This window comes from Natrix helvetica, assembly GCF_964273705.1.
Source record: "Natrix helvetica genome assembly, chromosome: 3".
NCBI lineage: Eukaryota > Metazoa > Chordata > Lepidosauria > Squamata > Natricidae > Natrix > Natrix helvetica.
Genome location: NC_138549.1, coordinates 38,243,514 through 38,257,693, shown reverse-complemented (window position 1 = coordinate 38,257,693; position 14,180 = coordinate 38,243,514). Strand labels below are relative to the sequence as shown.

The following is a 14,180-nucleotide window of genomic DNA, read 5'->3' as shown; positions in this document are numbered from 1 at the left end:
TATAAGGGAAAACAATACATCTCAGACTTTCCCAACCTACCACAGCCTACCCACATTCGCCATGTTTAGACTCCACATAGGTTGAAGAGGTAAGATTGATGAAGTGTGGTCTAGCTTTTTACAATTTAGAAGACATTGTGTGCTTAGCAGTTCAGTATGAATGATGATGGTAGTGGTGATCAGGACAACCACAGCCACTGGAAAGATGCTCCCAGAGTCAAAACATCAAAGTCCTCCTGAGAGGATAACTGTACATATTATGAAATCTGGGAACTGAATCACAAATTAGAAAGAACTATGTGCATCCCCTTTCACAATTCTATTAGAATACTACATGAACCTTCATTTGATCTGACTATTATTCTGGGCCTTTTATGCTGGGACAATAGAGAGATTTTCATATTCTTCTGTGTGGTATTTGAAAAATACTATTATGCTCCCCCTGAGTTTTATTACCAGTTCTCTCCTTGCCTTTGATCAAATCCTTTGATCCAATTCATTAATTGTTGAATCAGGCCCAAGACAGAGCTCTATTTAATATCTCCAGTGTAATAATAAATAATATTTAATGAGCATAACTTCAGTTACAATGTTAAGCCAATTGCGTGGATCTACCTAATAAATATGCCATCCGGCCTGTAACTAGCTTGCTTTTAAAAATGATATTAGATATGAATCACTTCCACAATCCAACAAGCAAGATACCAGATTGAAACCTGGAATAAGTTTAGCTTATAAGACTTTTTCCTCTACAAATTCCACTGAAGTCTCATTATTACTGCATTCTTTTTAAGTCAAGGGCTACCTTGGACTTACAACAGACGGTTGTAGAAACTTTCGTTTAATCTCTCGTTTAGAGACTGTTCGAAGTTACAACAGAACCAGAAAAGTGATTTATGACTGTTTTTCACATTATGACCATTGCAGCATCCCCCTGGTCACGTGATCAAAATTCATGCACTCAGTTACTGGTTTCACGTTTAGGACATCGGTAGTGTTCTGGGATCATGTTTTGCAAATGTCTGACAAGCAAAGACAATAAGGAAGCAAGAACAAGTTAACAACCATGTTACTGACTTAACCACTGCAATGATTCACTTAACCACGGTGTCAAGTAAGGTCGTAAAATGGGGCAAAACTCACTTAACAAATGTCTCATTTAACAACAGAAATGTTGGGCTAAGTTGTGATCGTAAGGCAAGGACCATCTGTATATGATAACAGGACTTTATGATTCATTCTAAAAACTTCCCAACTATCAATATCAGGTTATGAATATTATTTGGGTTCTCCTTTTCTACTTTTTGGAAGGCACGGATGACCTGCAGTTATGTAATGTAGTATTTCAATCATTTGAATATTTCTAAAGGCAATGCATATGAATTTAGAAGGATAAACAAGAAAGTACTGAAAATTCAGTAAGTTCCTTCAATAATCTACAATGCAGTTCACTTGACCCAAGAGATCTGAACTCATTCAAGCTAAGTAGCTATTCCATGTCTAGGTTTCTATTAAGCATGAGCAAGAATCCTTTTGCTTCAACTAACTCTTCACAAGTAGCGTGGCTAATCACATAAACTATGTCTTTTCTCTTTCTTTAAATCTATAGCAAGAAACCTTTCGATTGTTCTTATTGTACTTCATCGTTCTCAGCTCATTCTGAACTTCAACTTTCCTGACCAGCTGTATGAGATACACAAACACACACACACAGTACATGCAAATCCTTTTCTTTCAGATTTTCACTACATCTGTGTAGTCATATTAGCATGATATCCTTTTCCCTGTGCTGGAATAGATGTTATGATTTCAGGGAATATAAATTTTATTTTTGGAAATATTTCCCATTATTTGAATGAGCAATAACTTCCTTTAATGCTCTGGGTATGCTGTTTAAGGCAACTAAGTGCCTCCAGGAGTTTCATCTAGGCAATAGTTTCAATTAAATGACCATTTTTGTTCTTTCCGTTTAAGATTCATATTTTGATTTTAATATCTTTCCTTTTTATTCTCCAAACAGAAGGAAAAGTCTCATGGCAAATGGGATGACCAGCTTCTAATAATGTTTTGTTTTTCAACCTTTTTCAATTAACTCATGATAAAAGCACAGAACATTGCTCATTAACCTGTATTAGGCCTGGAACATTTACCAATTGGATCTTTCCAATGCAATAATTTATGTTGATTACCAGAGTCTGAATAAGTCCTTGCAAGTTACAATTTTTAAGGTCTTTGAAAAAACAAGAAACAATTCTCTTTACAACCTCATCACTTAGAACCTAAATGTCATAAAAACAGAAAGGGCAAGAATATCTTGAAATGCCACAAATTAATTTAAAACTGAAATGGATTTTATAACAAGCAGTGTAAAAGAAAAAGGAGCTGCCCACTGCAAGAGGTAGTTCTGGGGGTTAACACGTGGTCCTTGGAGCATGTTGTCACACCTATTTAAACCATTTTCCCATAACACTATAGTTATGTTAAGACATTTCTTTGACAACCTTTTGAACCACTCCTATTAAAAGATAATGGTTTTTCTGAAGTTTTCTAACTGTCCAAATACTTATCTCCATTTCAAAAATTCATTACTACCAACCCAAAAATGGTTAAGCATGAGTGTGGTTTTAAAAAAAAACAAAAACAAAAACAACAACGTTAAAGCACATTATGACTTCCAACTTTAACCAAAACTATTTCAATGCACTTCTCTAAGCTGTAAGGATGAATTTTAGCACACAAGTAATGGATTAGTTAACATTAAGTATACAAACTTACACACTGCATATAATCTATTTTGAGGTGTCTGGCTATAGTTATGATATCAGAGCAACTGCAGGAGATTGACCATTTTAGACTATTTAGAGTAGCTATTATCTAGTAGTATTTATGGAAACACACTTCAAATATAGATTTAAAAAGATCTAATCAAAATAATCATCTTTTCTAGGCATTCAATGGGAAGGATGCAAATTGTTAACTAAAATGTCATGCTTCAATTGGCATAAAAACTACATAAAGAGAGGATAATGGCCTCTAATAATAAAACATTATACTTATTTCTTATAGCTGACACAAGCTGTATAGCTCTTCTTGGGGGGTGAGGATGGCCACAAAATAAATCCAGGTTATATATTCAAGAAAGTCAACATTACAACATTTTCATGCACATATACACACACAAATACCTTGTTTAGAAAATTTATAAACATCTCAAATCAAGAATGAGAAGAATGTAAAAGTTTCAATCACCGCAAGATTGCAATCACAGCAATCACTGTCAAAACAATGGCAGGCATTAACAAAGTCATCTTCAATGCAACATCTTTAACACTCTATATAGAATGTAATTTAGATAGTGCACCAATTGCCTGTGCAAGGGGCCTCGTTTATCTAGATATCTATTTGTCCAGACAAAGAAAGTGTGGTAAACGTGTCCTTCTCACATAGCTTTGCTTGAATGCCCTTGAAAGAAAGCCAATTAATCTTTTTTTTTTTTGCTTTAAATATATTCTCTCACAACCCCCTGCTTTTATTCAGCAGATGGAAATTCTTATTCAATAGCACAGAATAACTTTGGGGCAGGAAGGAAGATAAAACACTGATCAGAGGAGAGTATATTTTCCCGAGTTTTAAGTCTAGCAAAAGTATTTTTTTAAAAAAAATTCATGGAGGTGCGGTACTGTTATCAGATGACGAGTGATATTATTGGTGCTGCTTTCTTGCACTAGTTGGATCACATTATGCAGGGCTATCTCTGGCAAAGTGTCCTAAGAGAAATTTGCTCATGAGTTTCTTTGGGGATTAAATGGACCACAAGTAACCTTAAAGGTACAACTACTTGGATAAAATGATTGTACAACGAAAAGCAAGGCTCTTCCCATTGGAGGTCTTAATTTAGTGGGAGCCCTCTTTAGAGGATGTGGGTCCTTACCATGTCCAGAACACTGAAGCCATATCAAATACTTTCAGAAATTCAAGAAAACAAATATTTCTAGTTCATTTATTTTGGAAAGAGTATGATTGATATGGGGTATGTATCAATGAATGCTGCTAAAAGACATTTATTATATTTGAAATAAAAAGATTCAAATACACGTGACCTACTTCTACCTTAACTACATCTTGAACTGAGGGAAGCACAAAGAAGATACAAAGAGAAGACATCTTTGTCTCTTAAACTCAAGGATTCATTTTACTCACAATAAAGCAGATGAAGGGACTGGGTGTGAAGTTTCCCTCATCCATTACTTGCCATTTGTCTAACAGCCAAAGTCACAGTCGCGGAGTCACGTTGCCGTCATGTGACGTATCACAGCGTTTCCCCCCTCCACGAAGCTGGGGTGAAGGGGGGGCTGCTTGTGATGCATCTGACCCGCAGGCCACCAGTTTGACACCCCTAGTCAAAGTAGACTCACAGATGTGAACAGATGATACAGCCTCCCATCCCTTCACATACTCTTTGGTCAGTTCAAAACTAAAGTATCCTCTAAGCATTCAGATTTGAGAACTTTATGCAAACTTTGGGAAAATAAAGGGTTAGAAAGCAATCTATTTTCAATGAAAGAAAATGAAAATGAAAACACGTGAATTAAAAAACAACAACATATAGCACTAGATTCTCAACCTCCGAAGAGAAGTTTAATGATAGGATTCTCCCCAAACCTATTTGCAACTCGATGTAATATTTCGCCTCTTAGTTACTTGCATTTAATTATGTATAAATTAATCAGAAAATAAATTAGTTTCAGATCATTTACATTTAAAAAGAGGATCTCAGAAGCATTAAGATGAATCGCTGGTTTTGAGAAGAGTATTTTTGTAAAAAGAACACAATTAGAGTCTGCTTTTTCACAGCAGGCTTTTTTTTTTCATCTCTAAATTCTTTCGGAGCCTGCTGCTCCTCATCTGTTCGCTTTCCTCCCTACAAGTCCAGCCAACCAACCAGCCAGATCCATAACCATTAATTAACAGGCCAGATGAAAGGAGGAGAATACTGTGGATCTGGTGAGCAGGAGACAAAAAAGAAAGAAAGAAAAATAACTAACACCACTACTCGTTTTTTCCCCATTTCTTTTCATTTCCTTCCCTGCTGCAGCCATTTTCTTTTTCTTGACTTCAGCTGGAGAATTCTTAGGCACAGTGATGAAATTCAATTTTTTTTACCACCTTTTCTGTGGGCACGGCTTGGTGGGCAAGGCAGGGGAAGGATACTGCAAAATCTCTATTCCCACCCTACTCTGGGGCCAGCCAGAGGTGGCACTCAAAATTTCCACTACCGGTTCTCCAGAACCTGTCAGAATCTGCTGAATTTCACTCCTGCTTAGGCATTAATTGGCAAAGGTCAGGAAATAGAAAATGGATGCAGCAGGAATTAAAAAGGGAAAAGGGAACAGTTATTATCCTGCCCTCTCTGATTCTCTTGCTCCTTCCTCTCCTCTATGTCAAAGCCCCATATTTTCCTTTTTCTTCTAATTGAGCCTTAAGTTTTATATCTGCATAAGCATGTACTACCTCCACTGTTACCACTTGTTATCACTGTTATCCTAAGGCTGGGAATGGTTTGTATAAAATTAGCATGGCCAGGTTTTTTTTTTTAAAGTCTGGTAAGATGTTTATATTTAAATTGGAGACCACTGAGGATATAAAACATTTAGAAAACTGCTAGCAAGGATTTGCTTTCTGAATTACACACCACCTACAAATTTCTGTTTTGATCACATAACGACTGGTAAAAGGAAGCAGTCTAGTGCAGCACTTTCAAACTCACGGCCCACAGGACGCATGCGTCATACGCTGCCCATGCTCAGCTCAGTGAAGGGGAAAACAGTAGCGATACATCATATGACATTGCCGCGATATGTGAGTTTGACGCCCCTGGTCTAGTGAGTACTTTAATCAAAGGCTTTGTGTTCAAACTTTTCTCCCTCCTCATGATCCTGTTTATTTATGAAGTAAATTGCTGAGAAATTGTTATATGATGGATAACTGTGGCTGTTACGTCACGACAAGAAAAATTGTCACTTAATGTGAGTTGCTGCTCTATATTTTTCAAGAATGATCCATTTTCTTCACATTGTGTCCAGAGTGGCATGTTTTACCTGGGTTGGCTTATTTGCATATATTCATCAATATCAGGATGACTGCTATACAAGTGAGAACCAATGATATCTCTCTTATACCGAACCTCAGATTATGGCATGCCAAAATATAATATATCTGTACAAAGAAGAATAAATACTGCCTTGTATTACCTGAGGGAAGACAAAAAGCACACTGAGCCAAAAAAAAATTCTAATATATCTTTACTATGCGATACACAGAACATTTGACAACACCATAACACAAACATTTGTGCGAATGTTGCTTGAGAATGAATGGAATTGTAAAAACCCCAAACCCCAGGACCTCAGCTTTCAAATTCCGATGAATAAGTGTGTCGTGAGGTTTTTCTTTCATGTACACTGAAAAGTTTCAAAATACACTTTTCTCCACTGACAAGGTTCATAAGAAAGCTTGACTATACATAGGTTATTAGCCTCTTTTTATTTGCTCTATTTGAAATATTCCAAATAGTACCGCCTATAACCTTCAAGTATCCTTACTCGTGACTCGCAGCAAAACTATGGATAAGTCCATTCATTTCTGATAAGAGCCCTTCATCTTTCTGGCTGCTGGCTACAAAGTCATCCCAGTGCAGAAAAATGTATGTCTATTTGTCACTAAGATGATCAGAAATCAACTACCAAGATTTCAGGACTAAATTGTCTTTTGTGTTTAAGTTCTAATACAAAAACATCTGCTGTTAAAGAAAACTGCATTTAAAAATAATTTAAATTTAATCTGCATTGAAATGCATATTTGAAGAGATACAATTAATCTTTTTGTTCAAAAATATATTTGGAGATATACATTCACCAATATCATTTACTTGGTATATTATGTATCTAGCATCAAATCATTTTGAGTCTTAGCAATTATGTAAGCAGACTTTCCCAGCCTTCTCCTACCGGCCTTCCAATACCCACCTATGACTGCTGTATTTCATTCCATTAACCTTGTTGCTTCCATCTTCTTCTTCTCTTCCCTTTTATGTTTCCTAGTGTGATAGACTTGTATAAAGAGCTAAATCTTATCCTGTATGATCACCTAGTCATTTGCACTTTGAGTGAAAATTGTGGGTTGATTTATTCAATTATCAATTTGTTTGTTTTCTTAGTTATCCCTGCTATTCTGAGGAATCTTCTCCAACACTAGAATTCAAAATCCTCAATAATTCTCTTTATCTTGCTTTTTTCAAAGGTCAACTTTTGCTTCCACAAAGTGTCACAGGAAAAAACATTTCTTGCATTATTCTGATCACTGTACAGATTGTCATCCTAGCATCTGGAATATTCACTGCTACTTTATTAAGTGCTAGTATGTTCTTTCAATATACACATTTCTAAATTCAAAGGTTGTCAACTAAGCAGCACACAGCAATATTATACAATATGTGATAAGCTACAGATAACGGTATGTCAAGATACATCCCAGTCCGGGAAATATGTATGAACTCCCTTATAAGTACAGAAATTCCTCAAGCATGTTGCTAGGAATAAGCCTGGAAAACACAGAGTAGTGTCAAATTCTTGACTGAGTTATGCTGCCCTTACTAAACACAGCAGTTCCATAAAAACATTATTTAGGAATCGTATTAAAGAGAATAAAGCACTTACAGCTTCCAAATTTTAACGGACAAGCATGGGCGTCCATGGGAAAGTCTTCAAGTTGCATGGGGCATTCCGCAGATATGGTTAACCTAACAGGAAGAGAGACAGAATTCAAGTTTTTCCTCTGATTCAGAAATCAAAATCTTTGTTTCAAGTGAACAGTGTCAGGCGGTTTTGGATTTTTATTTTGACAGTTAAATGAATTCTAGGCTACAGAAGCACTGAACATTTATTGGTAACATTTTCTCAGACTGTGTAAATAACAGTTTCCTTGCTGTAGCAAAACCTTGGTTCAGCAGATATCAATGAAATGGATTTTGGACTGAACAGACAAAAGATTCTGATGTATTTATACTAAGGTAAAGGTAAAGATTTCTCTGTCCAATCATGTTCAACTCTAGGGTGAAGTTCTCATCTCTGTTTCTTGGTCGAGACAGCCAGTGCAACCAAAGGTGCATGGAATAGTATTATCTCCCCACCCAAATGGTACCTATTAATCTACTCACATTTTCATGCTTTTGAACTATTAGATGGGTAGGAACTGGTGCAAGGAATCGGAGCTCACCCCATTGTGCGGTGCTCAAGGCTTGAACCAGAGCTGTTAGCTTTCCAGCTGACAAGTTCAGTGACTTTAACCACTGAGGCATTGTGCCCAGTATTTATCATATTTTGTATAATTTGCATAAGTGGCATGGATGATATTCTCTCCAACTTCGTGGATAATTGGGAATAATAGCAATAGACCTATCTAAGCGGTTTACGGAGCCAGCATATTGCCCCCAACAATCTGGGTCCTCATCTGGTGAAATTCGAACTGCTAAACAGCTGGCAGCTGGCAGTCAGCAGAAATAGCCTGCAGTACTGCATTCTAACCACTGTGCCACCACGGCTCTAATGGAAAACCTCTCATCTCAAGTGATTGAATAAATTGAGATTTCACTGAATTTTAATGTTTAGTGTTAACAATTTAGGCAGACAAAAAAGGAACTATATTTTTAAACCCCAATAAAGGCTTTGTAATCTTAACAGTACTCCTGCCAATCTTCCATATCTATCTCACTTCAGAGCTAGGCCCATATCAAATGAGGTGGAAAAAATGTCAAATGGAATTCAAAGACCAGAGATAAGAGTTCTATACGACATCAAACACAATAAAGCACAAGCAAATAATCAAGTAATGTGACTAGGATCTTTATCATTGGAGGCCAGCATCAGGTAGATAATTACTTCTTAAAGAAGGTTTCAGAGTGGTGAACTGCATTGGGCTACAGGAAATTGCAATTCATATTAGTGCTGGATAATGATGGGCAATGAGACAATTGGCCATCTAATCTAGTCTTCAAAGGTCTCTGAGGTACATGCAAATCAACAAACTCTGGGGATCTCCAAAAGTTATGAGCAAATTATAGCTTTTTTGTGACAGAAATTATTAAACATATAATTAGAAAGTCATCGTATAGGTCGTATTTAATTTGGGTGAACATAAAGCTGTAAGTCTTAGGTTAAGTCAGGATGGGATGGGTCAGAGCAATCTTCTTTTAACTGGACAAGTAGTAGAACAATATCTGTTTCTAGCATCTGATCCAGAACATTTCCCTTTCCAACTGTAAATGCTCTTTTATGAATTCCAAGACCAGTTAGCATTCAGTTCTGGTCGCCACGATGTAAAAAAGATGTGGATACTCTAGAAAGAGTGCAGAGAAGAGCAACAAAGATGATTAGGGGACTGGAGACTAAAACATATGAAGAACAGTTGCAGGAACTGGGTATGTTTAGCTTAAGAGAAAGAAGGACTAGGGGAGACATGATAGCAGTGTTCCAATATCTCAGGGGTTGCCACAAAGAAGAGGGAGTCAAACTATTCTCCAAGGCACCTGAGGGTAGAACAAGAAGCAATGGGTGGAAACTAATCAAGGAGAGAAGCAACTTAGAACTGAGGAGAAACTTCCTGACAGTTAGAACAATTAATCAGTGGAACAGCTTGCCTCCAGAAGTTGTGAATGCCCTAACACTGGAAGTCTTTAAGAAGATGTTGGATAGCCATCTGTCTGAAACGGTATAGGGTTTCCTGCCTAGGCAGGGGGTTGGACTAGAAGACCTCCAAGGTACCTTCCAACTCTACTATTGTATTGTATTGTATTATTGTAAAGTTGCCTGAAGTGACTATTTGTTTCTGTCATTTCACAAAGCCAGTCCAAAATAATCTACTTCCTATGATTAAACAGCAAATGGCTTCAGAACTGTGTTAATGTGTGCAGTATTTAAAATCAACCAATTTATGTTAGCAGAAAATCTCTGAAGGGCTCCATTTCCTCTTTTCTGGATGCTCCATTGTGATCAGCAACTTTTTTATGACATTAGAAATCAGCTGCCTGACATGGATGCACCATTTAAAGGCAACAGGGGATTATTATACAGTAAATGAATATTATTATATGGTAGTAATATAAGAGTAATGTGAGGGTTATTACAATTCCTAAATCCCAGCCATGGTTTTGTAAACCAAATATTAGCCCTGTGAGGTGGCTGAGACAAGAAGTATCAATCATGAGTACCAACACTACTTTTACTATAAGGTTACAGTAACAAAATCTTGCAAGTCTGAAAGTACATCTCTCCCTCTCATCTTCACAGACCAAGAAATATAGGAAGACTGGGAGAGGCAAGTTTGCCATGCCTCTCCCATTGCTTCTGTGAGCTCAACTGCTGTTTATCTGACCATTAGCAATAGCAATAGCACTTAGACTTATATACTGATTTACAGTGCACTATAATGCTTTATATACTGCTTTACAGTGCAGCCCTCTCTAAGCAGTTTACAGAGTCAGCATATCGCCCCCAACAATCTGGGTCCTCATTTTACCAACCTTGGAAGAATGGAAGGCTGAGTCAACTTGAGCCAGTCAGGATCGAAGGAATCAAACTCCTGGCAATGTGAACAGAATTAGCCTGCAATACTGCACTCTAACCACTGTGCCAACATGGCTGGTACCTAGTCAGTAGCTCCTCCCTGCTCTTCCCCATTTCTCCAGAACATTTTCATAGAGAATTACACCAACGTTACTCACAGGAAAAATCTTCCTGAGTTTTCCGCCACAAATATCCTGTGCTGTATGTACAGTTACAGTATGATGTGAAAATAAAATAGGCATTAGAAATCAGGTAGTTTTGTATTTCCTGTTTACACAGGATGTTCTTTTCCTCCAATTATCTATAATAATGCTGTGATATTTCACCTGGGAAGCATCTCAACTTGAAGAGTAAAGGAAAAATGAGCTTTTAAGAGTATGTTATTGGATTTTTAAGTAGTGTACTATACTTTTATCCATCCTTTGTACCTCTTTTGATTTCATGCTAACCATTCATTATTGTGGTTCAATATGCAGTCTTTTTCACACATGCCTGTGCATGGTGGGGACAATTTTAGGTAGCTATTTCTCTTTACATATGCATTTTATAAATAAACTGTGAAGTGACTGTATTTTCTGGTGGTTGCCTTGTATAACATAATCACTTTATATTAATAGCTTTTGATATCTCTATTACCAGCAGGATCCTCCTATTCGGTGAATGGCCTGAAATTGTCAGGTCTGCCCGACACGGACATTAGGAAAGAAATGACCCTTGACTTCATTTCTTTGACCTGAAAGGTTCATTTACTAAAATCAAGCGGCTACAAAAGTAAATCTGGATCAGAATATTCCCACGAAAAGGTTACAATTCCCTTTTCCCTGGCCTTCCCCTTGACTAGTCCATCAGGAGCCAATGGTATTCACGTTTGATGTTTTGGGACAGGCTTTGAGGTTTGGTGCCTCTCAATGTAATTTTGCATTCTGTTCTCAAGCTATGTGTCCTTGGCGGCTTGTTTATTCTGGATGGACACTACTGGTTTCTGTCAGCTTGTCACCTCTCCCCTTTTCATTCCCATGCCCAACCTTTACCTCCCAATTGCCCCCCCCCGTCCCTTGCACTTTATGCAGTGGTGGGATTTCAAATAATTTAACAACCGGTTCTCTGCCCTAATGATTCCTTCCAACAACCAGTTCACCAAACTGCTCAGCAAGTTAAAAACCGGTTCTCCCGAACTGGTGCGAACTGGCTGAATCCCACCACCAACTTTATGCCAGGGTGCCAGCTAAGCAAAGAAGCTGAAGATGGCAGACCTGACAAAAACTTTCATTCTCCTTCATCGCATCCTATGGGGATTTCTTTTAAAATGTGTGTGATTTCAGCAGCATTCCGTATTTATTGTCTCCAACTTTGTTTCTTCACCTGATTACTTAAAGCAGCAGAACAAATTTCTACATTCTGTCTCTTTTTGCATAAAATAATTTTAATCGTTGACAGTGAGATTGGTCTGTCTCTAAGGTATCATGTGTTGATTTGTCTACTCACACATTATACATTATAGGGCATTATGTTCTTTATTTCATTTTTTCCCCTCTGCTCTTTGCCAGTATTAGTATAAGGTATGAGATCCTTTTCGCCTTCATATTCTGGAATTAAGAGAGGGGATTCCAGGTGAACGGATCATCCTGGAAGATAGGTAATGTACTAAGCAACAACCCCATAGCAGGAAATTGGGCCAGAGTTTGTAAACTCAAACAACCCGAGTTTGGACTCAGTCTGCTGCTCCATAAATGTCATTGTTTGGCATTTAAGGTTGACATTGGAAAACACGATTTCTTCCTTTTCTGCTTCCAGCCTTCAGTGACTTCTGCTCTATCAACTCTGGGGAGCTCTTTGTGGATTTTCTCCAGCATTTAATGTTTGAACTCTGCAGAGATTTATTGTGGATGAACAGATCAACACTCCAAATTCAGATACCATAACTTCTACTCATTTCTTGCTCATAGATAGTCTGCAAACTTTGTACCCAGAATATTCTGTTTTGGGACCATGGTACAGTAATAAGGTTTGCATGCGATTGGGCTGCTTTCATCACCTCCAATAGTAGAAGGAAGAGCAAGGCAAAGAATGATTCTCATGGTTGTAAGTAGATTCCTTGATCACTGGTTGTGGGGAGATGGGATCATTTACCATTGCGATTATACAAGGCTTTATTATTATGGAAGATCCACCCAAATTCCATGAATATAATAACAATAGGCTCCAAAACAGAATGAATTTTAGAAATTATGTAAGCATTGTGTTACTCTCTTACCAACTTCTGAAACTCCTTGCTCTCCTGCTCCCATCATCCTACCCTTTTCCCTTTACTATTGACGAATGATAAGCCCTACTTTCTGCTTTCTGCTCAACTCTAAAGTAAAGGTAAAAGTTCCCCTCGCACATATGTGCTAGTCATTCCCAACTCTAGGGGGCAGTGCTCATCACCATTTCAAAGCCGAAGAGCCAGCGCTGTCCGAAGATGTCTCCCTGGTCATGTAGCCAGCATGACTAAATATCAGAGGTGCACTGAACGCTGTTACCTTCCCACCAAAGTGGTCCCTATTTTTCTAAAGCATTTTTACATGCTTTCGAATTGCTAGGTTGGCAGAAGCTGGAACAAGTAACAGAAGCTCACTCCGTTATGTGGCACTAGGGATTCGAACTGGCGACCTTTCTGGTCAACAAGCTCAGCGCCTTACCACTGCTTAATTCTAAAGGGTCCAGGAAATCAGTCTGTCTCTGCAGCTCTGCGTTCTGAATCCAGCTTAATACAAATGGGTGCATTTTTATTTATTCCTAAATTCTTTGATCTTCATTTCTGAATTTAAAATAGAATTCAATACAATCACTAGTAGTAAAAGTCCAGGTACTGGCAATATTTGCCCTCAAGATTCTATTGGGTTGTAACTCCCATCTATCCTAATTTTCAAAACTGCTATAGCTTCTGGAAGTTAATTTAAAAACACCTGGTGAGACAGATGTTCTCCATTCCTGTGGTTGTCAATACAAAAATGCCTCTAGTACTATAAGCTGTCAGTTTCAAGAAGCTTATAATTATTTAAGTTCTGCTATAACTTGCATATGCAGGTCAGGCAACATTTTATTATCAATAGTGAATAATAATGGATGCCTACATGTGGTCACTAATATGAAGTAGAACATTTTTACACTGCTATCATTTTCCATGGGAAAATCAATATCAAAAAATGTCATAGGCTCATAAAATTAGTTACTGACATCTCACCGTGTAGGTTTATTGTTTAAAATAACTTTCTCTAGGTGGCTGTTCTGAGGAAACTTGTATATTATATTTAATAGATTCAGGCACAATCCGCCAACTACAGAAACTGAACCTCCCTGTAGTTGCAAAAGAAATATATCCACCTAGTCTGCAAGTTGTCCACCAAAAGCATTCAAATTTCAGGCGTGATGCAGAACCGCCTTTGTTTTCCTTCGGCCTCTTATGAAGAAAACAGTGTTAATCTCTGCCATAATTATATACAGAGGATGATCAAGCTATCTATCTACAGAGGATTGTCTGTCTGTCTGTCTGTCTGTCTGTCTGTCTGTCTATCTATC

The 14,180-nt window shown here is 37.6% G+C and overlaps 1 protein-coding gene across 1 annotated transcript in view; it reads right to left on the bottom strand.

Moving 5' to 3' along the window:
- GABRA5 (gamma-aminobutyric acid type A receptor subunit alpha5) overlaps window positions 1-14,180 on the bottom strand; it is a 98,756-nt gene that overhangs the window by 35,336 nt on the left and 49,240 nt on the right. The window contains exon 6 of the mRNA XM_081949521.1: window positions 7,716-7,798. Within this exon, the coding sequence (XP_081805647.1) occupies window positions 7,716-7,798 (83 nt within the window). The remainder of the gene's footprint in view (window positions 1-7,715; window positions 7,799-14,180) is intronic.